Source organism: Triticum urartu, chromosome 2A (genome assembly GCF_056163025.1).
Source record: "Triticum urartu cultivar PI428250 chromosome 2A, HENAU_Tu73, whole genome shotgun sequence".
NCBI lineage: Eukaryota > Viridiplantae > Streptophyta > Magnoliopsida > Poales > Poaceae > Triticum > Triticum urartu.
The window spans coordinates 97,849,648-97,877,460 of NC_141874.1; the positions used below are offsets into that span (position 1 = coordinate 97,849,648).

At 42.0% G+C, this 27,813-nt stretch overlaps 3 protein-coding genes across 3 annotated transcripts; 2 read left to right on the top strand and 1 right to left on the bottom strand.

Moving 5' to 3' along the window:
- Positions 1 to 1,372: 1,372 nt before the first annotated feature.
- On the top strand, positions 1,373 to 8,141 carry LOC125536013 (C2 domain-containing protein At1g53590). The gene is made up of 12 exons (XM_048699095.2): positions 1,373 to 1,942; positions 4,459 to 4,533; positions 4,673 to 4,816; positions 4,943 to 5,038; positions 5,124 to 5,255; positions 5,583 to 5,735; positions 5,831 to 5,872; positions 6,061 to 6,115; positions 6,215 to 6,307; positions 6,409 to 6,592; positions 6,710 to 6,836; positions 7,047 to 8,141. Exons 1-12 carry the CDS (start codon positions 1,817 to 1,819, stop codon positions 7,893 to 7,895), a joined length of 2,076 nt encoding a protein of 691 aa, XP_048555052.2. The 5' UTR covers positions 1,373 to 1,816; the 3' UTR covers positions 7,896 to 8,141.
- Positions 8,142 to 11,397: 3,256 nt separating this feature from the next.
- Positions 11,398 to 17,631, top strand: LOC147984061 (protein FAR1-RELATED SEQUENCE 5-like). Its single transcript, XM_087540970.1, has 5 exons — positions 11,398 to 11,559; positions 15,173 to 15,921; positions 16,053 to 16,261; positions 16,477 to 16,696; positions 16,827 to 17,631. The coding sequence occupies exons 1-5, from the start codon at positions 11,398 to 11,400 to the stop codon at positions 17,629 to 17,631; spliced, it is 2,145 nt and encodes a 714-aa protein (XP_087397096.1).
- Positions 17,632 to 18,344: 713 nt separating this feature from the next.
- Positions 18,345 to 24,923, bottom strand: LOC147984062 (uncharacterized). The gene is made up of 6 exons (XM_087540971.1): positions 24,743 to 24,923; positions 24,556 to 24,654; positions 19,256 to 19,399; positions 19,060 to 19,166; positions 18,789 to 18,975; positions 18,345 to 18,654 (listed from the first exon to the last, which is right to left on the bottom strand). The coding sequence occupies exons 1-6, from the start codon at positions 24,836 to 24,838 to the stop codon at positions 18,562 to 18,564; spliced, it is 726 nt and encodes a 241-aa protein (XP_087397097.1). The 5' UTR covers positions 24,839 to 24,923; the 3' UTR covers positions 18,345 to 18,561.
- Between the last annotated feature and the right edge of the window lie 2,890 nt (positions 24,924 to 27,813).

Genomic DNA, 27,813 nt, shown 5'->3' on the forward strand with positions numbered 1-27,813 from the left:
TGATTTGCATAATTTAATGAAGTTAGATCCGTGATTTGTTATATTTTAGGAAAGTTTTGGCTGTAATAAAGAGTGGAGAGAAAAATAAACCGATGGATCAGGATGGGAGGGGGTGGTGGGAGGAGAGACGAAAAAGACTCGGCGAAAATAAATCATGGAGACTATTCATCAACTGCTTCATTAGGAGTAGAGATTTGCTCATCACTTGCTCAAAATTAAAACTACATTTATACCATGGAATTGTCTGCTATCCCGCCCCGCTTGCATCCATGCTACTTCCACATGGGCCATTGCACTAATAAATTGAAGAACATTAAAAGCTCTATTGTTAAATCACATCCAACCACTCCTACGTAGCTCCCCCGAAGAAGACGAACATGAACACATCTAGATGAGCTATGAGCCTACGCCATAGTATATGGGCGTAGACATGATCAATCGTCTGTGAAGCAGGTTGTCCCAATTAACCAGCATGCTGAAGTGTGCGTCTTCTTTTAATAAGAAAAACACAATTCACAACAAATCAATTTGTGAAGAAAGGTAGAACCGCACAATGAACATTTCTTTTCAAAAAGACGTGCCCTACAGAGATTTCTCAAAAGTTCCACACCGTAAAAAAACCCAATGTTGCTCAGCTTTTACGGAACACCTCTGGATTTCGTTTACATTTTTTGCATCCATGAGTGTCCTAACTTGTATCATTCCTTTTATTTTTTCCGCAGTTTTGTTATATTTTCACAATCAAAGCGCACTGACATTCCTCTCATAGAAAGAAAACGCTTTGACATGAAGGAAGCAACAGAGAATAACACCGTGAAAAGTAGGCAGTAGGCACCCTGGCAAATCAGTAGCACAGGCTAAATACGGCATAAAAGTGCATGTTAGCAGTAGGAGTACTCACCAGTGGCGCAACACAAAAAGTTTCCCACGCATAACGTGCAACCCTGCTCTCGATGTCGAGGATGATCAGAGAGCTTCTTCTACTTTCTTTAGGACCCATACCTCTCAGTCAAATTGTTGCCCGATCCACTTGGATCAAAATGCCAGAGGACCTACCCGCACCCGTGCCTCTTTTTTTAATTTGTGGTCGTGGTCGTAGTAGTGTCCTACTGCACACGTTGGCGGCTCCTTTTGCTTATCGCAATTAGGAACCGAGTTTAGTTTTGTAGTAGACGAAAAAAGTCGTCCAAGCACAACATCTTTTACTACTGCTCTGTTCAACCGACGCCTGCTAGTGCTGCTACTCGGTGCGGCCCGATGGTCGACGACAGTTTCCTCCCATGCTACGCGCGTTGAAATTCGTCACCAATCGGCAATTTGGACCCAACGACTCCCCCCACAAACACGCGCCGCTACATCAGCAAATAACGCATTCCCAACCCGTCAGATGCTTAGCCGGGGAGGGAAACGGAGACGGGAAACCAAAACTCCGTCCGATCCCATCAGATCAGATCCCGGAAGCAAGCAAGCAAACCAGAGCGGGTCACGGACTCACGGGGGGCCCGCCGAGCCCCACCGCAGCTCCCGCGCCCGCGCCACGTGACCTCGCCTGGCCGCCACCGCCCGCCACGTTCCTACGCCGCCGCCTCCCGAGAGCGGCCGGTGTCCGCCTGGCGGCACATCCACTGCGCCAGAGGCGACAGCAGAGGCTTCGGCTGCCGCGTCGTCTTCCTCGGGTTCATTTATTTTAGCCCCCGTCCCTCCCCACCTTCTGCCTCCTCGCCCCCACCCCACCGCACCGGCCCCTGTTCCCTCCCCTGCGGAGCACGCGCGCGCGCGTTTCTTCCATTCCGCGCGCTCGCCGGCGGAGGCCTCCATGGACATAACAGAGGTGACGGTGGTGCACCACGTCGCGCTGGTGCTGGCCGCGCTCTGGGCCGCCGGGAACGCCGGGTGGGCGCACCCGGCGCTCTTCCTCCTCGCCCTCGTCTACATCTTCGCGGTGAGTTACTCTTTCCCTGCCACGCCGCACCGCACCTACCTACCCCTCCTCCTTCCTGACCGCTTCCCCGCTCTTCCGTTGCATTGATTTGGTTCCATACGAGGTGGGCGCCATGATCCCTGTTGGCTTAATCCACTCCTCCCTTAGTTCCCGAATGTCGAATTGATTTTGTGCTACGTATGGTAATCTGCTTGTTCCTGGGGGCTCCAGATGGGGCTCCAACCCGTCCTGGCTGCGAATCTGTGGCCGAAGCGAGTTTGGTTCTGCGGTAGTAATTTTAAACAAATTGCCTGCTGCCCGGCTGCTAATAATTTCCTTTGCTCCATCGCTGTGCTGTTGTAACTTCACATTTGACTGAGTGTTCGTCTTGATGCCAAGTTGCTATCATGACATGGAGCCTTCAGTTTGGTGCGTGGAATCGGGAAGCCTGATCCGTTGAAATTTCTCATTTGCTTATAAGAGTACTTGATGTGATGGTCATTCAGAAAAGAAAAAAAACTATCAGACCTCAAAAATAAAACCATCAAGGGGTGACTGCCATAGTAGGAACATTAAGGCCCATGTTCGGATATTTTTCTGAGACCGTGCTCAAGTCGTTTTACTTCCTTTTTCGAAGCTGTCAGCTCTTTTACTTACTGTTGGAAAACTAAACATTGTGCATTGAATGGGGTTTGTGTGGCCGACTGGGTTACAAGCCAAGGAAAAGTTGCCTTCCTCTTGGCTTTTTTGTTAGCTTAAGCAAGAAGCCTTGCTTAGGAAGAGTGAGGTCATAGAGATGGTGGAGCCGTTGAGGGACTTGTAGATAATACATAATGCTTTTTTGGGATGTGGACATTCCTCACAATATAGTATATGAGCTCTCCACAAGGGACACTTTATTGCCTATGCACAGCTTTTTTAGCACATTTTGGATGTGATCACAGCACCAACTCTTGGAGAAGAAATCCTCCCAAAAATAAATAATGGAATGCCAGATATGACTGACTGTAAGGGCATTGATCATTGGACCATATTTGCATTCTGCCACTGGTGGATGCCAACATGGTCCATGATGCAAGGGGTGATAACACATGTCTAACTGAAGACAGAGATGGTGCAGCGGTTAGCACATGCACAAAGGCAAGCCTTAATCAAAGCAATTTATTTTTGTTTTTATTTGGTTAAAATCTAGTATCTCAACTTTTAAAATTTATGCTATACAAGCAGAATTTTATTACTCTTCAAGTAACTTGAACAATATCTTGCGTCAAAAAATTGGCAAAAAAGATAGAACCATGAGCAGCAGAGCACATAGCAGTTAATTAGCTGGTGGCGCAGACACGTCTCTTGTATACTTAAATGTTCAGAGCCATTACACTGGCTCGCAGTGACTAATGAACACATCTTAGTGGACACTCCGTACATATGGAGTGGTTTACATGATTACTGGTCAATCTTCGATCTATATTTTACTGGGATAAAGACTTTTTTTTTATTGTCTGTAACTGTATTTCCTCATTCAGGATATGACTACTTCATGTGGATTTGGTTATTTGTTTCTTGAATGGTTGTTTGACTTAGCCTTTTCATCAAAAGTTCCATAGAAGCAGAACATTCATGCTGTCTACATGTCAACTCAAATAGTATCATTGTCCAGTCCCATGAAACTTCATATTCAGTAGACGACTGCATTAGTTACTAGAATTAGTCACCATCTGTATTTGTGCTGTGCAAATGTTATGCAGGTATCCTATTGCGCTGTTTCCACCTTAATTATATTTTGTTTGATGCATTGGAGCATTTTTATAAGTAGGTTTTGCTTGAGATGCGTGTATGTTTGAAACAGTTGAACCATTCTCTTCACTAACATGAGTCGAGTTTCTCTTAGGTAAGATGCATATTACAGCTGCGCTTACCATCTAATAATAATACTAATTTCATAGGTTAGATTTCCAAGGGTAAGATATACTGTTTTGGAGTGTGTTGCTTTTTTCGGGGCACACAATGCGACGCTCAAGTTAATCAAGTTTGACTTTCCTAGGCTACGGTTTTGTTCCTGACAAAGTTTTGCCTCTTCCACACTTCCTTCACATATTGTGTATTCTATCCCGACATTCCGGAACTTGTATGACAGATTTTGGAACCCAAAACTTGTGGCTGTCCACACTGAAGAAGTGACAATGTGTCGCATTGAACCAAGTGCCCCCTTGTCCTGTTGAGTTGCTGTCCTACAAAATTGAATGATCACAAAATGTATAACGATTTGTTCTATTACTTTCCACAATCATTCCATTTTATGTTCTTGTCATTTTCACCCCAAAAAAAACTATACTTAGTCAGAAAAATGGGTCTCCTTCTTCATAAACAAAATTGGAAAATAATGCCATACTACACATCTGTAGTATGAACAGAAAGAATTTCATATGAATTTGATCACATGGTATAGTGTAACGCTATATATATCCCATTTTTTCATTTGTTGATCTTCCTTTTATTTCCTTCATAGCATCCATGGCTTCTGATATGTTCCAAATCAGGTAAATGCACGGTACACGATGAGACTGAAGAAGCGATTACAGTTTGAGGAAAAGAAAAGTGCCAACCAAAGAAGGGTAGGCTACTGTACCTTCATGCAGTGATATCTTCCCTGTATGCACTTCTTAGGTGTAATTTTTTTATCAAGTCTTTCGGTTCTCATGTTGATCACGAGCCCCCTTTCACTAGCTTCAGCTCACTTTATTTCTGGAACAGCTCCTCTCTGATGCAGAGACAGTGCGGTGGCTAAATTATGCTGTTGAGAAGATGTGGCCAGTTTGCATGGAAAGGGTTGCATCCCAGCAGTTCCTTTTGCCCATATTCCCCTGGTTCATAAGCAAGTTCAAACCATGGACCGCAGTAAGCTTGGATTTTACACACACACTTTCAGTTTGCTTATTTTTTCACGTGCCTCTTAGGAGAACAAGCTACTGGCTGTCTTAGGAGTATTCTTGGTTGTCCATGACATACTTATTATATGTGCAGAGGAAAGCTGAGATCCAAAGCCTTTACTTGGGTCGGAATCCGCCGATGTTTACAGATATCAGGGTCGTCAGTCAATCAACTGATGATGACCATCTGGTGTGTTAACGCGATACCTTTCATATAGATGTCTGCTCTGGTACTCACTGCATAAATATATAAAAATTAACATACGATGTTCCAGGTTCTGGAGCTAGGAATGAACTTCCTTGCTGCAGATGATATGGATGCAAGGATGGCTGTACAACTAAGGAAGAGATTAGGGTTTGGTATTACAGCAAACATGCATATAACTGGCATGCATATTGAAGGCAAGGTAGGCAACTAACTGAGATTTATGACCTACATGCTTTACGCTAAGTAGGCGCACTATTGTTCAAGTGGGAGGGTGAAGTCCATTCTTTTAATATCCTTTGAACTCTTAATCTTAAGGAAAAATTGTTGTGATTAAACATCTCATAAGGTTGGGTCTAGACTAAATGCGTGGACAAGAAAAAATGATGTCCCCGCAAAATGTAAATGGGATGATACAATCCACTAGAATAAGGGACACTCAATATAGTTTCCTCGGCTTCAATAAGATAGGGCTTTTAATACTTTAGGTTGCATTGTGCTCACCAGGCATGTCTGAATTTGTGTACAGGTCCTTGTTGGTGTGAGGTTTCTTCAACAGTGGCCCTTTATTGGGCGTGTACGAGTGTGCTTTGTTGAGCCTCCATACTTCCAGATGACAGTGAAGCCGCTATTTAGTCATGGGCTTGACGTGACTGAACTTCCAGGAATTTCTGGATGGCTTGTAAGTCCTCCTTTCGACGTGCTTTTTTACTTTATTTAATTGTCATTACATTTCATTGAGGGTACTGATTTCCCTTGATGTATTCAACTTTTCAGGACAGAATGTTGGATGTTGCCTTTGGACAGACCCTTGTTGAGGTTAGATTACAGAAGTCATGCATTTTCAAACAAGCATGTATTTTTTAACTTTATTTTTCTGTATATACTAGCAATGTGTAGAACAGAATGCCACAGAACAGGTGGGCATTCGTATGAATTTATTGAGTAGTTTCTTGGTCTCTTTTTGTATACACGATAAACAATGTTCTGTAAAATTTCTTTTACAGCCTAACATGCTAGTTATTGATATGGAGAAGTTTGCCTCAGAGTCGGAATCTACAGGTAAATGACATGAACTAATTGTTGTGCTTCAACTTGTTCTTGATCTGACTAATTTATTCTGCTGTCTGGAATTGATTTGCATCTATTATTATGTTTTAGATAATTGGTTTACTGTTGATGAGAAGCCACCTATTGCGCATGCCAAGGTAGAGATCATGGAGGGGGCTGATATGAAACCTTCTGATCCAAATGGTATGTTCTCGACACCAAGATTGACTCAACATTTCTTTCAGGAAAATGTGACTACATATTTAGACGATTCTCGGTGAAATGCTCATTGAACTGATGCGCAGGTTTATCGGACCCGTATGTGAAAGGCCAGCTTGGACCATACCGTTTCCAGACAAAGATCCATAAGAAAACTCTCAACCCCAAATGGCTGGAGCAGTTCAAGATACCAATTACTTCATGGGAATCATCCAATCTTCTTTCTCTTCAAGTTCGAGACAAGGACCATATCTTTGATGACCCACTTGGGTTAGTCTCTTCAACAAAGCCATAACATCTCTTGCAATCATTCAAATTATTGTACGATTGATTACATGCTTTGCGTATACTTGGCATTCTTATTTCTTGATGACGATTTTCATGCAGCAATTGTTCAATCAGTATCAATAAACTGAGAGGAGGACAAAGACACGATATGTGGATTCCACTAAAGCATATAAAGACAGGGAGGGTTCATATAGCTGTCACGGTACTTGAAGATGAAAATGGAAAGGTGAGAACAGATTTGAGATTTTGGATTATTTGTTTGTTCTGGATGGGAGAACTGGGCGTCAACCAGCTGGCTAGCTAGAGCAGGCTGAAATGCTCACAGCTCCGCTGGGTTGTTCACTTTACTAGACTTTTAAGCTCAGAACACGAACAGGTCAAATTTTCGATTTTTAATGCGAGCTAGTCATTCACACATGCTCTATCATGCTTGCAGGTACCTAGTGACGAAGATGAACTGTGTGGAACACCCAAGGAGGGGAAAGCTGGCACACCAGGGTCTAGTTTTTCTTCGAAGACCAACACCGAGAGTGCATCTTCTGCAGGATACCGGAATATGACTGATGAATATGAACCTGTGGACATCAAAGGACTGGAAAAGGCTGGAGTCTGGGTACACCGGCCAGGCAGCGATGTCGCTGCTACCTGGGAACCTCGGAAGGGGCGAGCGCGGTGCCAGGACTCCCAAATACTACGGGAAAACGATGGCTGCAGCGATAGCCCCAGGTCATCGGTGTCAGAATCTCAGACAAGCAACTCCAGCACCGAAGAACCAGCCAACGGCAACAAATCGCATCGCCACCTTCGCAAGGTGAAGAAGGGTTTGGTGAAACTGGCTGGAGCTATGCGCCACAACAAGAACTCCAAGAACGTGAGCGATGACGAAGAAACCTCTCCGTGCGAAACGCCGCACCCCAACATACGGCCTGTCGGAGAAAGCAGGGTGTCGGTAACATATGTCGTCGACGAAGACGCGGGGAGCAGCAGCATGGAGCGGAGGTCAGATGACGCGCACTCCAGCCCCGAGAGGGCCGGGGACGAGAGCCCGACAAAGGGACAGCTGAGGAAGAAGGCGTCGCATATGGTGAAACATGCAGGGAAAGCCGCTCATAACCTGAAGAGCATGCTCAGCAGGAAGGGCCTTGACAAGGGCAAGGAAGACGAATGGAGAAACGAGGAGGAAGGCGATCTCGATGTGACGAGAGTTGATTCTTTTCCTGCACGCAGGGGCGCTGTGGGTGATGCTGCGGAGTCCTTGGCTGACGGCAAGGACAAAGCGCTGTAGAATCTGGGTAGTAGTACATAGAGGTTGACGTTTGTAGGTAGTTACATGACCAAACTGCGCTGTAGAATGGACAAAGTAGCATCCTTTTGTTGTGTTAGACGAAGTGTGTCCGTAAATATTAATCGTATACCACCTGCATTACTAAAGGATGTTTTTGGTTGGCACATGAGAGGAATGTAGCGAACCAACCTCTAGTTGAGATGGTTAGGTGAACAGTGGTATTTCCAACACATCAGGGTTCAAATCCTAATACTCGCATTTATTCTGAATTTATTTCAGGAATTCCGGTGATACGCTTTCAGGCCTCTTTTGGTTTATAGGATAGAAATGTTGTAAGAAGTGGTTTATAGGATAGAAATGTTGTAAGAAGTTGAGATAGTTAGGTGGACAGTGGTATTTTCAACACATCAGGGTTCAAATCTTGATGCTTGCATTTATCCTGAATTTATTTCAGGAATTCCGGTGATACGCTTTTAGGCCTCTTTTGGTTTATAGGATAGAAATGTTGTAAGAATAGGAAAATTATAGGAAGTGAGATGACATGCATCTCAATTCTTATAAAGAAAAAGATATCATTTGATACATAGGATAAAAAAAATTTCATTGAATCTTAGCTAATGTTTTTTTCTTCCAAAATGTGAAGGATTAATTCCTATCTTATATAGGAATAGAAATTCATTCCTATAAACCAAAGAACCTCAAAGGAAATTTTTCTATGCAAATTCTATCCTATATAAATCCTATGACATTCCTACAAACTAAAGGGGCCAGTGAGAGGAGACATTCCTTCGATTACGAGGCGCTTACGGTGACTTCGTAAAATCTCAAGATGATATGTCGGCTCAGTCTTTCGGAAGTGCTCATAAGGGTAGGATGTGTGTGTGTGCGTTTATAAAGATGAGTGTATACACATGTATATGAGTGCTTATGTCTGTACTGATACTAAAAAAACATAAGAAGAATGTACGTATATGTTTTTTGGCCGGCATCTCAGAGAGAAATGTTTCTCGCTCCCGGGTGCGTAAAATAGAAAGAAACAACAAAAAGTTCAAAAATTCTGTTTTTTTTGAAAAACATTTTTTGAGTCTTTATCAGCGTGCAAATTTTTGTGATGAAAAACATTTAGTGCTTTAGGCTAAAGGCTAAAAATAAATAACAGGATGTTTCAAAAGCATTTTGAAGCATTCTTCTTGTTTTTGTTGCTAGAAAGGATGTCATTCTATACGCTGGTCCACGTGGGCAGCGTGCACGAAATTTTTTCAGGTGTCATCGATAAGACCAAGCCAGCTTCGGTAGGGGAGCGACGTGTCGGCCGCTCCGCTCGTTCTAGAGAAACAGGGCCCACTTGGATCAAGGCTGAGATTTTGTCACTCCGTATGACGGAGAGATATCTCAGGGCCCACTCGGTAATACAACATCATAATGAGCTTGCAAGCAATGTGATTAAGGAGTTAGCCACGAGATCTTGTATCATGGAACGAGTAAAGAGACTTCCCAGTAACAAGATTGAACTAGGTGTGGAGATACCTACGATCGAATCTCGGGCAAATAACATACCGATGGACAAAGGGAACTGCGTACGGGATTAACTAAATCCTTGACATCGTGGTTCAACCGATAAAGATCTTCGTGGAATATGTAGGAATCAATATGGGCATTCAGGTCCCGCGATATGGGCATCGTGGTTCAACCGCTACATGATTCTCGAACCCGCACGGTTGCGCGCTTAACATTCGGTAGCGCTAGGGTAGTATTGAGATATTAATAGTGGAAATTCCAAAGGTTGTTCGGAGTCCCGGATGAGATCCGGGACATCACGAGGAGCTCCGGAATAGTCCCGAGGTAAAAATTCACATATGAAAAGTTGTTATCGGGGTTCTGAAAAAAGTTTGAGTTTTTTCGGTATTGTACTGGGAAGGTTCTAGAAGGTTCCGGAGTGGGGCTCACCTGCATGGGGGACCCACATGAACATGGGTAGTGAGAAAAGTCCCCACAACCCTGGTCTAGACGCACCAAGATCCTTCCTTAAAAGGAATAGTATCAAATTCCAAGGGGATAAGATCAGAATCCCTAAAAAGGGGATAACAATCAATGGGAAAGGAAAGGTGGGATTTCCTTGCTCCCCCTTTGGCCAATGACCCTAGGGCCTTGGAGGGCAAGCCACCAGCCCCCTCCATACCTATATAAAGGTGTGGAGGCGTTGGGGTAGCTATCCTTCGACCCTTGCCCATTACCTCTCCCAACTCCTCCCACGTTTCACCGGTACGCAGGCCCCGCCGAAATTCCGCTACTACCACCACCATACCATTGTGTTGGTCGCGATCTCATCTACCCCTCTCTCTCGCTTGCTAGATCAAGAAGGAGAGGACGTCGCCGAGCTACACGTGTGCTAAACTCAGAGGTGCCGTCCGTTCGGCACTTGATCGGGAGTTCGTGGACGGATTGTGATTGGATCGCGAAAACGTTCGACTACATCAACTGTGTTTCTTAACACTTCCGCTTAGCGTTCTACAAGAATATGTAGATCCAATCTCTCCTCTTGTAGATGTGCATCTCCTAAATTGATCTTGATGAGCGTAGGAAATTTTTGTTGCCCATGCAACGTTCCCCAACAAGGATAGCATGCCCGCTTCCAAAATCCGAGTGCAAGTTTTTTTGATCTACAAAATGATCTCATCAACCTATTTGGGGTTATGCGAGTTTACATGAACTAAAATTATTCAAAGCCATGAAATCAACTCATTACACTTGATCTAAATACTATACACCTGAATTGGCAGATGATTTAGTGATGTTATAGTTACACAATGGAAAGGGAAATTTCACACCCGACATTAATATTAAGGATGGTTATAAACTTGAAAAAATGGTTAGCCTTTGCTCCCAATGTTTCATATTAAGCATATATGTGGAATTTAATTAGCGTGAAGGTTGTGTTTAAAATGAAATGCAACAAATAAGAAAAGAAGCATGGTAATATTGCCGCAGACTATCTAGACCGAAGCAACAAACAGAAGAAACACATACAATATGCTTAGTAAGCAAGGACATTTCAAAGCATGAAATCGGTCTTATCCCAACACAAGTCATCTATATTGGAAGCATAGAAATTTCAAATTGGAAATTAGTGATGCTGCAGGTAACATATGGGTGCGTACATGTGTGATCTACATCCTAGTTTCACCGAAGCCAGATGCTGGTTTTGTGAGCTTATACACATTACATGATGGACACCACTAGGAATCAGACTACAGCAAGAATGCATCCATCAGACTACTAATGCACCGTAGGATGAGGGTAATCAGGGCCATCTGATTTTATACCTGGCCTCTCGCCCTGGGTCTTTAATGAACGCTAATTAAGTGCTTCCATGTACGTATTAACTGCTTCCTGAACGCACGCCCAGGACGTACGCCTTCCTTCTTCAGGCTTTCTTATCGATGCACTCGGTCTTTCATAGTATCTTTCGTGGCGCGAATGCTTCCCTCCCGTCCTTGGAAAAATGGCGCATCTCAGCCGCGAAATTGAGTATCGTGGGTTCTCTGATGCAAACTGGCGTCGTGCTTCGTGTCCGGGCATGAATTCAAAAGCTGTTCGGGGTTCTGAAGATGGGATTAATCGGCCTTACCAGAACCCACCAGTTGTGAACAACGGAGATGAAGAGGTAAGATGATCAATTTCCATGAATTTGCTGCGCTTTTAGTTGTTTTCTCTCGAGATTTGGGGTCGTTCTGATGGATGCTCGCTGTCGGATGCAAGATTCTTTCTTTTCTGAACACATAGTATGGGATTGTGGATGTAGATTTATGAACTATATGTTGATACGTAGTTAGAAGCATGATATGTTGTTCCAAGGTGCACTTTGAATGGGTGATGGAAGCTCACATCTTACTGACATGCAGTCTCAGATATGTGCTACCGTGTAGCGTCAGGGCTGGCGCAATTTAGTTGATGGTGCATCATAGGGATGGAAGCAGCCGTACTAATTATGATGAATTTGCCTGCATATTAAATATGAGTCATCCTAATCATAGGGATAGAGGCCGTCGTCACGATTGTAAATCCTATGTTCCCCAAGATTTGTAGGATGCGATGGTTAACTAGGGATAGAAGCATTCGTCGAAATTTTAGACTTCAGATGTAGATAATGTGGTTGTTGACATGGATTTTAACCAAGATAAAATAAAATGCATAAACCATATAAAATATTAAAATATAAATACAAAACAGTAAAATTCTATTTTATCATTAAAAATGAATTAAAAATATAATCAACCGCTCGAATAAAGGACTGAAAAAATAGGCATATGATATATTTTTGAATGTCGATAATGCACACATTAAACCGACAATTATAAAATGTGATGAAACACATTAGATTTTGTCATGAAGAAAATATAGAGGACACAAGGCTCGCATGCATGCCGCCACCACTAGCAAAAAAAATACAAACATAAAATTGTCACGAGGGATGCTAAGATCACCAAAATGTTGACTATATGAAAATGTTCTGCTTTGTTCCATCGACGAAATGAAATATTGAAACGGCGCATAAAAAATACATCGCGCTAATGAAATATACGTGCGATGTATTTGGTCAAATATTCATCTGATAATACATATGGTATTTGATCATGAGTTGCATGCAAAAATAATTAACGTGCACACCCTGACCCTAGGCCTTAATGAGCCATTTAATAGCTGATCATGCTTAGCCCATTAAAAGAAATACGGCCACGTTGCATGGCTGCAGGCTTATGCGTGCATGCTCAATAGTGACAAGGCCCACTAATTGATTAAAATAATCAAGCCCATACGGTGATTGGGAATAAATGGGCTAATTAGGCCAATGGCCGGTTCAAAGCTCAGTCAACTTGTGATTAAGAAATAAAGAAATGAAAGAAGAGCCAGATACTCCCACGATCGCACGAGCACTGCCCATGATCTGGCAACGTGGGCGTGCGTCTAACAGCGCTCCGTCGCTATCTGCCCCTATAAATACTGTCATGCTGTATACAGGAAAAAAGAGGTTGGAGACTGCTCATTTCATCTGGTGTTATACTGCTGCTACACATACACTGCTGCAAGAAAAATCCCACACACACATACGTGAGGAGAGGAAGGCTGGGAGGAGTGGAGCAAGAAGGTGAGATTCATGGTTCTCTCCTAATCCCTTTTTCTCTTGTTGGTGATCTACCCCATGTTTTCTCAATCTCCGCTCTTGGTTTGGTCACAATGACATGAGCCAAGTAGTGTTTTCTCATATCATGGTTCATGATCTGGTCATATGGACACAGTTCATGAATTCATCCTCATGTTACCCAATTTTTGCTCTTGGTTGGTTATATTGACATGAGTCAAGTAGCTTTTTGCTTGATATGATGGTTCTTGATTTGGTCATATTGACACAGATCTAGAACTTTTCTTCAAGTAGCATGATCCTTGCTTTTTTTTTTCTCTCTCCATATGATGGTTCTTGATTTGGTCATATTGACATAGATCTTGAATTCTTCTCCAAGTGAAATGATTCTTGCTCTTGGCTTGGTCATCTTGACACATCCCAAGTAGCCTTCATCCTCCACAAATTTGGCATTCTACTCTTGGCATGGTCATATTGACACATGTCAAGTAGTATTTTCACCATATTTGAGAGCTCACTCTTGGCATGGTCACATTGACACATGTCAAGAGGTTTTCTCAAAATTCAATAATTTGTTCTTGGCATGGTCATGTTGACACATGTCAAGTAGCACTCTCAGAAGTAGTATTCTCATATTGACACATGTCAAGAAATACAAGTTGCATGAAAATTGTCTCTGGTTTGGTCATATTGACACAAATCAAGGTATTTATTCCCTTATGTAGAGTGAAAACTTTGTTCTCAATAGAATGACGGCAAAGGTATGGCTCGGGGAAAATCAACAACTATATATTATAGATTGCATATATAAAAAATATTGCAAAACCATAAGTGCTCGTTAAAAGACACCATACTTAGTCGCATGTTCAATGATCACATGTGGGCATGATATGCTAAAATTGAGTCATGTAGCAAAATTTAATTAACCATGTTCAAAGTTGGGCGCACGAAAAACTGACATTCTCACTTCATGATGATAAACAAAATGCCGCCCAAGTCGTAAATGGTATTATATTAACCAAATGTCTCTAAAATAGACTAAATGGTTGCACTATATAAAAATGTGTTCGCCCCAAATAATGCTAGCCGTCATCAACAAATAACTAGATATTGGCGAATCTAGTGTATGCGCATGCAAAGTAAAATGGACACGTCCTACCTAGCTAATTCTAGGTCAATTGGCGTACATCCACCCAACTAAAATAAATTGTATGGTCCCTTCATATGGACATACATTAAAAAACTAAAAGATAACCAGAGTCATAGTCTGAGTCTGATCGCACTAGAAATATTGTAGTGCACTTGCATATGCCACCAAAACAAATTAAATATCTTTTATCTGCTCCATATATGTGTATGCTCAAAAAGGTCGCATCTAGCTTATCTTCGCATAAGATGAAAATTAGATCATGCATCCCCCATACGGCTTACAAATATTAAGAAAACATAGATGCCATCTACCCATAAAACAAAGAGTACTACAACTGTTAGTACTAATGTATTTTGCATACACAGAACATGCGCGTGCATGATTTTATGCCCCATACGCATGCATCATGATGTTTGAATACTCATTTAACAGATTGGTTAACCATTAAGATGACTTTTTCATACAAAGTAAAGAAAATAAATCAAAGTCTATATATTGGTTGATCAACAAGGAAAAGTAAGTGAAGTCATTCAAGCATGCACACACGTACTGCCAATACCAGTACGAGTCAAATGAAAGCAAATATAAATGAAAGTCATCGCATATGATAATATCAACAAAGTCCAAGGCTCCCCCGAGCATGCCGGCGTCGACGATCGCAAGGAGGAATTTCTCTTTTTTTGTAGCATGTTGTAATAGGAATGTGTTGCAATCTTATGTAATAGCTATGTTGGAATTCTTAATCAGGGGTTTTCTCTTCAGAGATGTAATTAACAGATCTTTTATGTAAATGTAAGAGTTCTGGAAATAATGTACCTGCAATGTTTGATCTCCATTTTATTTACGCATTTAAATTATTCACTCTGTATCAATGACGTGGACGCGTGTTTTCACGCCCGCCATTTTTCCCGTCATCAGTGGTGTAACAGAATCTCGGCGCATGTTCATGGATGCAACTGTCGATGCTAAATATATTTTTCTTTGTAGGATGAAATCATGGATGACGTCAAAGGTGACACGTATATGCCATTTGTTGATGATGCAAGTACTCCTCGACCAGCTGCGCCATATGTAGGTCATGTGTTTGACACCCTCGAGGAAGCCCAGAAGGTGTATAATAAGTATGCAAAGAAGCTTGGTTTTGGCACTAGGATTTGTTACACAAAGAGGACACAGAAGAATGGTTGTGACCACATTATCAGGAGCGAGTTTGAGTGTGTTCATGCGAGAGGGGGAAAAGGACAGGTTGGAGGAAAAGAAGGTGGATGTGATCCTGAGTGGTATGACGCAATAGAAGATGATGACACTGCAGCAAGCAAAGAACCAGATTTTGGTAATAGAAAGGTTGCTCCACAACGGTGCAGAAACAAGGTGAATAGGCATGAATGCAGAGCACGTATGGCAGTGTTGTTGAGGAATGGAAAATGGGAAGTCTCTGTTTTTGAGGAGCAACATACACACCCAATGATGAGTAGGGAAGAATGGACGAGGTTCAACAGATCTCATAGGAAGGTGCCATATGAGGACTACATGTTTCTGAAGGCACTGCATAATCGGAACATACCCACCGCATTGATCATGGCTACTCTTGGAGACTTGCATGAGAAACTAGGTAACCTGCCATACACTGACAGAGATGTTGCAAACATTCGAACTAAGATGAGAAATGAGGTGTCCTTAAATGATATGGCGAAAACGATGGAGTATTTTGAGAAGCTTCAAGAAGAGAGTCCACGGTTCTATTATGCGAAGCTAGAGGATGAGAATAAAGCTGTAAGGGCACTTTTTTGGGTGGATGGACGGACCAGGGAGGCATACAAGAAATTTTAAGACTGTGTATTTTTGACACCACGTTCTGTACAAATAGGTATGATATGCCGTTTGCACCTATCGTGGGGATCAACAACCACATGCAGACCATAATGTTAGGATGTGCCTTGCTTCCAGATGAAAAAATAGAGACATTCAAGTGGGTGTTTGAGAGGTGGATGGATGCAATGGGGCATGATCCTCCAGGGTGCATTATGGTTGATCAAGATCAAGCGATGGCCGCAACTATTGGTATGGTGTCCCCAGGTATAATACACAAAATGTTGCAAGTGGCATGTCCTGAAGATCGCGAAGGAAAAACTTGGTATGTTGTTTAGGACTAGAGAGGATTTTGAGAAAGAATTCTATTATTGTGTGAATGGGACGGATACAACAGAAGAATTTGAGAATGCATGGAAGCAGATGGTGTTGAAGCATGAGCTTGTTGAGCACACACATCTGATTAACATGTGGGATTGCAGAAAAACTTGGGCACCGACGTACTTTAAAAAGAATTTTTTCCCTACACTGGACGACTGGCAGATCAGAAGGTTTGAACTCATTCTTCAAGAAGCTTGTGCACCCTCATGACTCGGTGTGGCAATTTGTGAAGCAGTACGAGTACATCCAAGAAACTAGGCTAGACTGGGAGGACAATGCTGGGTTCTTAGGCGAGGCGACGGCTGCACCTTTGTGGTCCAGGTATTGTAGTATTTTTTCTCAAATTCCATTCTTGTTGCTGCATGCATCATCTGTACTGCTGTATTGCTTCTGTGTTGTATATTTCATGCTTCTACAAACAGTAGTAAGTTGGTAATGTTTTTTTCGATAGGTACAAGATAGAGGAGCAAGCGTTAAAGTTTTACACGAGGTCTGCCTTTGGAAAGTTCAAACAAATGATGGAGGAAACAACAGCGTTGATGATTAATCCGGTTGAAGGTAATCAGTATAAGTTTGAGCTTCGATGTTGTGATCCTAGTTCAAGTAAAATCCGTGTGGTTGTTGTTGACCCAGTTGACAACTCATATGACTGCTCATGCAACCGATTCCACATGAATGGAATCCTGTGTCATCACATCCTGAAAGTCATGGTGCATACTAATGTGCAAGTAATACTGGATAAGTACTTGGTGTATAGATGGTCTAAGGAAGCAACCATTAGACCTGCAAGAAGCAATGTTTTTTGTTCTGATGTCCCAGAAACAAATACATTAAGGTACAATGAACTGTGCATTCAGATGTGCACCCTTGCTTCAGATGCATGTTTTGGTCCAGAAACTTACAAGATTGTTACTGGTGGAGTGGATGATTTAAGCAACCTGGTATGGAAGTGGAGGTTGTCTGGTGGTGTGACAGAGCCAACAGCACCTAATGAAGAAGTAGTAGCCTGCAGCAGTGTGAAAAATCCTCCTAAATCTGCAAAAAAAGGTAGACCAAAGGATAAAGAGAAGAAGAAGAAGCCCCTGGTGGAGATTCAGCAGGAAAAGGCGCAGCAAAAAGGAAAGGCGAAGGGTTTGTGTTCGTACTGTAAAGAGGATTGGCACGACAAGAGAAATTGCCCGTATCTAGCGCTTGAGAGACAGAGGCAGAATGTGGAGTTGGAAAAAGTTAGGCGACAGACGGAGCTGACATTGTAAATCGTTTTATGCAAAAGGTTGTTTCACTTTGAAAATTGCAATTTGTGGTATGTTACCACGTAGTGTTATGGGGTGTAATAAGTTGGTCAGAACATGTTTAAGATTGAGAATTTTATGGTTTGTGGTGGATATGAATTAGATTGTTAATTGGTCATGTTTCTTTGTATATTACTGTCTTGGATGGGACTTTTAGTTGGATGATGCGAAAACTGTGAACCTAGTAAGTAGTTGAACCTGAAGTCTGTACCAAGATATGAACAAGTAATGTGTCCTTTTTTCCTTAATTTTATGTCTGACAAATGGGATAAAAGTTACTATGCATTTTCAAGGAGTTATATTTGTGCCATTAAGTTTGTTAATACAATGAATCATTTCGCTAAAGGAAAAATGTTGAGGTATATAATAAGATTGTGGAATGGCAGGTGTAGTGGTGTGCGGTTAGTTTGGTTGGCTTGGTTAGTAACAGAAATCGTGGAAGCAAATTAGTTCTGTGAATGAAACATCCATTCAGATGTGTGGGAAATAATATGTTATACGAGGCGATGATATCTTCATTTGCAGACAGTGATGTCTACTAGAAGCATCAACAAGGTGTACTGGAAGCAAAAAATGGTATGAAGTAGGAGCATGGCGATATTGGCTGGACATGGTATTAATCATATATAAAAAATAATAATGGTCAACTTCGATAATTTTGATAGTACGTACTGGACAACAAGAGTGTGAACCATGAAAAAAGTGCTCTGAAACGTAGATGTACTGTTTGGGAACAGAAAAAAGGTATTGTCTTGGAAAACTACAAGTTCATTTTTAAAAGGAGACATGGAAGTACATAGTTGGTACAAAAGTGCGAGCGTTTATTCTCTAGTAGGCCTCTAGGATGGCTTCTCAACCACTTCTTTATTGTCTTGAGCACGACTAGCAGGATTCTCACTTCTTCTTCAGTACCCAGCTTGGATCTTGGGTGTTGAGTTGTGAAGTGAGGATTTCTTCTGTGATGAGCACGCGATGGTCATATGTATCCTGCAATAGGCGTATGCTAGTGGTTAGAGCAATGAAGCATAAACTTCTCTCGTTTGAAGCAGGAGAAGGTTCTGTAGGTTGCATGTTGTATTGAAAAGCTTGTTTGTTAGATGTATATAGGATGAAGCAGATACATGCTCGTTTGCAGTGCTAGTGTTAGGGTAATTGTTGTTGTCGGAATCATGAAAAAACAAATGGTAGATGGGTGAAATTGACCCTTCAGGTGTAGGTAGGTATGAGGTGAAGTACCTTGCAAAATTCTGCCATTTTTTCCCATCCCACTGCTTCATGAAGAGCATTGTGAATATTCCACAGTCAAAGCTGGAAACATAGGGGACACAGTGGCGAAGTTAGTGTCAAGGTTGTTCATAATTGAGTTCCCCAAAAAAATTGTAGCAAACTTACTGTGTTTTCTGTTGGGGGCATTCGGGAGGGTTGAAGCACGTGAACTTCAAGAAATCTAACTTTGTGAATGCTTTGGCATGTACCGCTTGTGTTGCAAAATTGGTAACCTAAAAGACAAGGATGCAAAATGTAATGGATGCGTCATCTTAAGACATACCACCAGAATTCGGTATAGTAAGGTTTCTAGAGTACTAACCAGATTGTCGGACAGATCGTATGCCTTGACGTTTTTGACTTTCTTGTCTGAATCGAATATGTTGATCTGTTTGTAAAGAAGGTTGATGCAGCACAGGATCCAATGTTGTTTGTGGGGAATGGCAAAGTACAGTTGCAAATTATGCTGGTCAGAATCACTAGAATGTTCAGATTTGAACATTATTAGCTAATGACAAAGCAATAAAAAATGGAAGTAAGCGTACAAGATCCTTTGACTTGAGCGAGCCCTCATGGTATGCGGTGTTGAATTCACGAAGGCAATCGCTAGCATCAAATTTGTCCTCGGGAACAAGTAGTTTGGACGGAACAAGTAGTTTGGACCGATGAAAGGTTGAAACAACATGTTAGGATTTTCAAGATAATGTAAACAATGAGACATTAGGGACACGGATAGAAGCATGTAGTTATGGTCAAAGATTGTGGGAATGCATATTTGGTTGGAAGAGCGGAGCCACATGTCTCAATTGATTGTTCAAGGTTGAATTGTCGAATGTAGAGCTCCATTGTATGGGTGTCAACGAACCCACGTGGTTTGATTGCCTCGCGAAAGTCTTCATATGATATGTGGTACCCACCGTAATCAACAAATGGTGGCCTGGGATAACAAATGGAAAGATTGCGCCTGTAAGTAATTGGTGGAAGCAATGTTCCATACTTTGTAAGCATGAGTAGCATATAGTGGAAGCAGGAGTTGGTTTTATTCAAAACACATACATAATAAACGGCGTGAAGAATATTAAGGCAATACATGTGATTGGTAGATTAGAAAGGATGGAAATTGTAACCTGTTTTCTTTTTTTATCGGAGATCGCACACATCTGGTAGTAATGTACTTGTTGTACAGATCAATAGAGGAACTGTTAACCTTGAGCTTCTTGAGCTTTGTGTCCTCATTTATTCGAAGACAAGCTCGCTTCTTCCTATTCTTTTTTTCCTGAGTTTGGGTGCCAATCGTTTCAGGGACATCCCTAGCGGTGCCTTCATGTACCTGAATGGATCGTTATGTGATGCCGTTAATGGTGGTTGCTGGAGAGAGATTGGAGTTTTGGGGTGAGAGTGACTGTGCAATGATGCATCTGTACCTCGGTCACAATACGGTTGCTGATTGGTGCTTCGGTTCCATTTTCCTAAGTTGAAACAGGCAAACAAAATGTTGGAAACTTGATAAAAAGGTAATGGAAGCTACAAATAGGGTGGAAGGATGCATTGTTGAGAAATGAATTGGACATATGTAATAAAGATATGTAATGGAAGGTACTAATTGTGGTTGCTGGAAACATTAGAAAAATGTAATGGAAGCTATAAGTTCGGTGAACAGATGCGGTGTTGAGAAGTGAAAAATGCACCTGGTTTAGCTGTGTTGGTGCTGTAGTAGGTGGCAATTGTACATGGGATATTCCGTGACCGATGTGTGCCAAGTTTGCGCCCACTGTTGACATGGTTGTTGCTCCTGGATTTTCTGAAGTTGTGTTAGTGAAGAACATTTAGTATAAGTCAGCTTCGTAATGGTATACAATGCACTGACCTAGAGTTGAGGATTGTGCAACTGTTGTAGCAACATCGACATCTTGTGGTTGAAGTGATGACGGAGCTAGTTCGGACCATAGTTGGGTCCAAGTCTGACCAGGGGGTAGGAAACTGAAACTTGGATCTTCGTATGAAGTAAGGATCCTATGCCTTGTATCTAATTCTCCGCTGGATTGGTTCGTAACACGAGCGGATATAGAAGCAGCATCCTGGTTATTCTGAGGTGTTTTTCCGACACTTTTATCCACCTCATCGGCGTATGCAGTTGCTTCCTGCCAAAACCTGGTGTCGGGTGTGGCTTTTGTGCCATTATTTTGAGCTTTTTCTGTAGACGAGTCTTGGACATCCCTAGGAGGCGAAGAATAAGTAGGTGGTATCGGGGTATGGTTTTTTGTGGCAGCAATGACATCTTGTGCAAACTTGTTCATGCGCTTGGCATGCAGTTTAGTAAGTCGTGATGTGGCTTTTGAAATATCTTCTTCCCATTTTACACTATGCCTTTGCAAAATTGGCAGTATGAACGCTGGTGGTTCCTGTGTGAAGAAATGGTTTTAGAAATTAGTATGTTGGAAGCATGAAATTGTAAGCATGAAAACAATCGAGTAGGAAGGTAGTAGCATGCATGGGTTGATGTATTAGAAGTGGTGGTTGTTCTTGACCCTAATGCTAGATGGAAGCATGAGAACTAAACAATGACAACTTTAAGATAAGTAGGTAGAAGCATGGTTTGCTGTAAAGAAATTGTCGCTGATCTTGTTAGCATGTTATTTATGTAAAAATGTGAGCAAGTGAAATTTGATAATGTTGCACCTCAGATTGCTTGATAGGTAATGTAGGGACCTGGTGATGCATGTCCTATCGTGAAGCACAGAATAAAAGATTAGCAAACCCAAATGAAAGACGGAGTACAAGATCTGAAAAGAAAATTATGTTACTAAATGAGTAAAACACATGGTGGGTACCCCGGCTGGATGTTCGGTAGAATCAGTTTCTGTTTGCTGAATATATGGCTGTTGGTCAGGTTGGTCCTTGTAGTTTGGCGCTTGGATGGCATATGGGGTGGTGTCAAGTGCACGAAACTGCAAATAAAAGTGCACCATGAAAGCAAAAGTGGAGAGAATATAGTGAATAGTGGTGGATCGTTAGTAGAAGAAAAATCCTTACACCCAGATGTATATGGAGAAAGATAAAATGGTTTGCAATTGTTTGAAGCAAGAACTAAATAAATGGTATAGAAGGCATAAATGTTTTTTTGTCTTACCGGTCGTGCGCCATAAATATGTGGGATGAGGCTCAGTCTACTTTTGTCATGTTGCATGACAAAATCGAAGTCGTCATCGGTTACATGGGATGCTCTCGGAAGTGAGTAATTTATTTGATGCGTTGACAAAGATGATTCTGGAAAGTCAAGATGGTCCATGTATATAATCTGGATTAAAAAGTAGGATGAAAACATGTGAATTTAAATAAAAGAATAAGGCTATCAAATTTGACATAGTAAAAAAGATGTATAGTATAGTGTGGATACCGCGAGCAAAGGTAGGCAGCTGCCAACCCATATTTTTTTGAAGACACCATCTAATAGTGCTTTTTTCTTCTTCTTTTGGAATGTATCGACCTCGGACATGACATCTTTCATAATTTGTTCTCCCCATGCATACTCGCAAACCTCATCAGCAACTTCAAGGCTGTCTAAATACTCCAAAGGAACCATATTTCCAGTTCGGGTGCCATATGAGTAGCCAATGCTAATAGGAAGAAGGTTCTGAAGAAGGTCTCATCATCTAAATCATTGCCTTTATCTAGCATAGTGGCAGCATAGTGAATGGGCGCCCGTCTCCCATGTTCATATTCCGTCTTGTAGAATTCTCGGTGAGGTGATTCTTCATGCTTTCTTATGATAACCACATGCCTAGTACCATGAGGAAGTCCGAGAACCTTTTCAACCATTTGTCGAGTGAATAGGATGCTGGTATTGTTTCGTGGATTCCAAAATTCACCTAGCTTTGGAATAATCCGGTCAACGATCCATTCTAGGAGACCCTCTAGAGCTGAGAATTTGCTAATATTAAGTAGATTACCCCATCCCCCCCAGAAATTAGGTCTTTCCTTTGCGGTGGGAGACCCTTGACAATATCATGTAACCGACCTGCTGAATATCGACTCTGGAGCATGATCGACTCCTTTTTACTCATTGTTGAGTGTCACCTAAGAACACAGAATGTACTGTGTTAGCATTTCTGTAAATATGTGTTGTAAGGAATGAAGTGATAGGTTTGGTCTGTCATGGAATTATTTGTATGGAAGCAATACACTAGAAATAACAGTATATATTGGTTGACTGATGACATAAAGAATAACAGAAGCACATAATATGGACAGAAACAGTACGGCGCATGACATAGAAATTGGTAAGCTTGGTGCCATGATGAGGATGCATCTGCCTGTATTTTTGGCATGGAAGCATTTTTTCTATAAGACTGTATGGAAAAGGGGACAAATTAGAAGCAATTTTGTGTGATGGAAGCATGGAATTTAGAGTGCATTTTGTGCAATTTAGGGTGCATTTTCAATCTTAGATGGAAGCACATAATTTTAAACAAGGAAAACATAACAACTTTACCGCCAGTCTGAGTGTACTTTTGCTTGGATGCTCTGTTTACAGTGGGCATTATAAGATGCACTGAATAGGGGGTGTCCGCATCAATTGTAATGTAGATTTGAAGCACCGACGAAATTTGAACACAACTATATAAATCGGATCAGTACTAGGCCGGCAATGAACATAAATAACTAATCTAATCCAGCCGATGGATGCATTACACAGCAAACTCCGTTGAAAAATTAGAAATCCCTAAACATGGGGCGCTCCACCAAGTACACATACCTTTGATTCAGGGTTGGGGAGCTTCAAAAAGGGCCACAATTTTGAAATCCAAATGCCTATACTCCGGCCGACCGATTGAAATAGATGGGGATGCAGACGAATCAGTAGATGGGGGAGCCTGGCGACTGAAGAAGACTGCAGAATCGCACTTGGGTCGCATTGGTGGAGAGTACTAAGGGATAGCCATGCTGCTCGGCGGGGAGGCTCGACTGACGAACATTGGGGCCGAAGGCTGGGCGGTGCGGTCCACCGATGCGAGGCGGAACTGGAGGTGCAAGGCGGATGGAGCAGGCTGGTGAGGTGGAACTGCAAGGTTCCGTCGTTGGCTGGTGTGGGAGCGTCACGGTGGGGGTGCCGTTGTCTGGTGGAGTCGCGGTGAGACGGCGTCGGAGCAGCGGATCTGGTGACGCGAGCTGGCGGCGAGGCGAGAGAGGTGGGAAGCAGAGCTCGGGGAGGGCTGACGATTAATGTTGGCGAGAGTTTAGGAGAGGTGATTGCGAGCGGGGCCGGGGATATGCAATTATGCAGGGATCGGTTTTTCCTATTTCTGTTTCTTTTTTTAAACGAGACGAAATCTGGAGCATCAACTGTCGAACGAATCAACGGGTGTCGAGTGGTCTGGCGCTGGCGTTTCTATAGACTATGGATAGGAAGCGTTTACATGGCCTCTCGCCCTGGGTCTTTAATAAACGCTAATTAAGTGCTTCCATGTACGTATTAACTGCCTCCTGAACGCACGATCCAATGTTGTTTGTGGGGAATGGCAAAGTACAGCTGCAAATTATGATGGTGAGAATCATTAGAATGTTCAGATTTGAACATTATTAGCTAATGACAAAGCAATAAAAAAATGTAAGTAAGCGTACGAGATCCTTTGACTTGAGCGAGCCCTCATGGTATGCGGTGTTGAATTCACGAAGGCAGTCGCTAGCATCAAATTTGTCCTCGGGAACAAGTAGTTTGGACTGATGAAAGGTTGAAACAACATGTTAGGATTTTCAAGATAATGTAAACAATGAGACATTAGGGACAGGGATAGAAGCATGTAGTTACGGTCAAAGATTGTGAGAATGCATATTTGGTTGGAAGAGCGGAGCCACATGTCTCAATTGATTGTTCAAGGTTGAATTGTCGAATGTAGAGCTCCATTGTATGGGTGTCAACGAACCCACGTGGTTTGATTGCCTCGCGAAAGTCTTCATATGATATGTGGTACCCACTGTAATCAACTAATGGTGGCCTGGGATAACAAATGGAAAGATTGCGCCTGTAAGTAATTGGTGGAAGCAATGTTTCATACATTGTAAGCATGAGTAGCATATAGTGGAAGCAGGAGTTGGTTTTATTCGAAACACATACATAATAAACGGCGTGAAGAATATTAAGGCAATACATGTGATTGGTAGATTAGAAATGATGGAAATTGTAACCTGTTTTCTTTTTTTGTCGGAGGTCGCACACATCTGGTAGTAATGTACTTGTTGTACAGATCAATAGAGGAACTGTTAACCTTGGGCTTCTTGAGCTTTGTGTCCTCATTTATTCGAAGACAAGCTCGCTTTTTCCTATTCTTTTTTTCCTGAGTTTGGGTGCCAATCGTTTCAGGGACATCCCTAGCGGTGCCTTCATGTACCTGAATGGATCGTTATGTGATGTCGTTAATGGTGGTTGCTGGAGAGAGATTGGAGTTTTGGGGTGAGAGTGACTGTGTAATGATGCATCTGTACCTCGGTCACAATAGGGTTGCTGATTGGTGCTTCGGTTCCATTTTCCTAAGTTGAAGCAGGCAAACAAAATGTTGGAAACTTGATAAAAAGGTAATGGAAGCTACAAATGGGGTGGAAGGATGCATTGTTGAGAAATGAATTGGACATATGTAATAAACAAATATAATGGAAGGTACTAATTGTGGTTGCTGGAAACATTAGAAAAATGTAATGGAAGCTACAAGTTCGGTGAACAGATGCGGTGTTGAGAAATGAAAAAATGCACCTGGTTTAGCTGTGTTGGGGCTGTAGTAGGTGGCAATTGTACAGGGGATATTTGTGACCGATGTGTGCCAAGTTTGCGTCCACTGTTGACATGGTTGTTGCCCCTGGATTTTCTAAAGTTGTGTTAGTGAAGAACATTTAGTATAAGTCAGCTTCGTAATGGTATCCGATGCACTGACCTAGAGTTGAGGATTGTGCAACTGTTGTAGCAACATCGACATCTTGTGGTTGAAGTGATGACGGAGCTGGTTCGGACCATAGTTGGGTCCAAGTCTGACCAGGGGGTAGGAAACTGAAACTTGGATCTTCGTATGAAGCAAGGATCCTACGCCTTGTATCTAATTTTCCGCTGGATTGGTTCGTAACAGGAGCGGATGTAGAAGCAACATCCTGGTTATTCTGAGGTGTTTTTCCGACACTTTTATCCACCTCATCGGCGTATGCAGTTGCTTCCTGCCAAAACCTGGTGCCGAGTGTGGCTTTTGTACCATTATTTTGAGCTTTTTCAGTAGATGAGTCTTGGACATCCCTAGGAGGCGAAGAATAAGTAGGTGGTATCGGGTTATGGTTTTTTGTGGCAGCAATGACATCTTGTGCAAACTCGTTCATGCGCTTGGCATGCAGTTTAGTAAGTCGTGATGTGGCTTTTGAAATATCTTCTGCCCATTTTGCACTATGCCTTTGCAAAATTGGTAGTATGAATGCTGATGTTCCTGCGTGAAGAAATGGTTTTTTTAGAAATTAGTATGTTGGAAGCATGAAATTGTAAACATGAAAACAATCGAGTAGGAAGGTAGTAACATGCATGGGTTGATGTATTAGAAGTGGTGGTTGTTCTTGACCCTAATGCTAGATGGAAGCCTAAGAACTAAACAATGACAACTTTAAGATAAGTAGGTAGAAGCATGGTTTGCTGTAAAGAAATTGTCGCTGATCTTGTTAGCTTGTTATTTATGTAAAAATGTGAGCAAGTGAAATTTTATAATGTTGTACCTCAGATTGCTTGATAGGTAATGTAGGGACCTGGTGATGCATGTCCTGTTGTGAAGCACAGAATAAAAGATTAGAAAACCCAAATGAAAGACGGAGTACAAGATCTGAAAAGAAAATTATGTTACTAAATGAGTAAAACACATGGTGGGTACCCCGGCTGGATGTTCGGTAGAATCAGTTTCTGTTTGCTGAATATATGGCTGTTGGTCAGGTTGGTCCTTGTAGTTTGGCGCTTGGATGGCATATGGGGTGGTGTCAAGTGCACGAAACTGCAAATAGAAGTGCACCATGAAAGAAAAAGTGGAGAGAACATAGTGAATAGTGGTGGATCGTTAGTAGAAGAAAAATCCTTACATCGAGATGTATATGGAGAAAGATAAAATGGTTTGCAATTGTTTGAAGCAAGAACTAAATAAATGGTATAGAAGGCATAAATGTTTTTTTGTCTTACCGGTCGTGCGCCATAAATATGTGGGATGAGGCTCAGTCTACTTTTGTCATGTTGCATGACAAAATCGAAGTCGTCATCGGTTACATGGGATGCTCTCGGAAGTGAGTAATTTATTTGATGCGTTGACAAAGATGATTCTGGAAAGTCAAGATGGTCCATGTATATAATCTGGATTAAAAAGTAGGATGAAAACATGTGAATTTAAATAAAAGAATAAGGCTATCAAATTTGACATAGTAAAAAAGATGTGTAGTATAGTGTGGATACCGCGAGCAAAGGTAGGCAGCTGCCAACCCATATTTTTTTGAAGACACCATCTAATAGTGCTTTTTTCTTCTTCTTTTGGAATGTATCGACCTCAGACATGACATCTTTCATAATTTGTTCTCCCCATGCATACTCGCAAACCTCATCAGCAACTTCAAGGCTGCCTAAATACTCCAAAGGAACCATATTTCCAGTTCGGGTGCCATATGAGTAGCCAATGCTAATAGGAAGAAGGTTCTGAAGAAGGTCTCATCATCTAAATCATTGCCTTTATCTAGCATAGTGGCAACATAGTGAATGGGCGCCCGTCTCCCATGTTCATATTCCGTCTTGTAGAATTCTCGGTGAGGTGATTCTTCATGCTTGCTTATGATAACCACATGCCTAGTACCATGAGGAAGTCCGAGAACCTTTTCAACCAT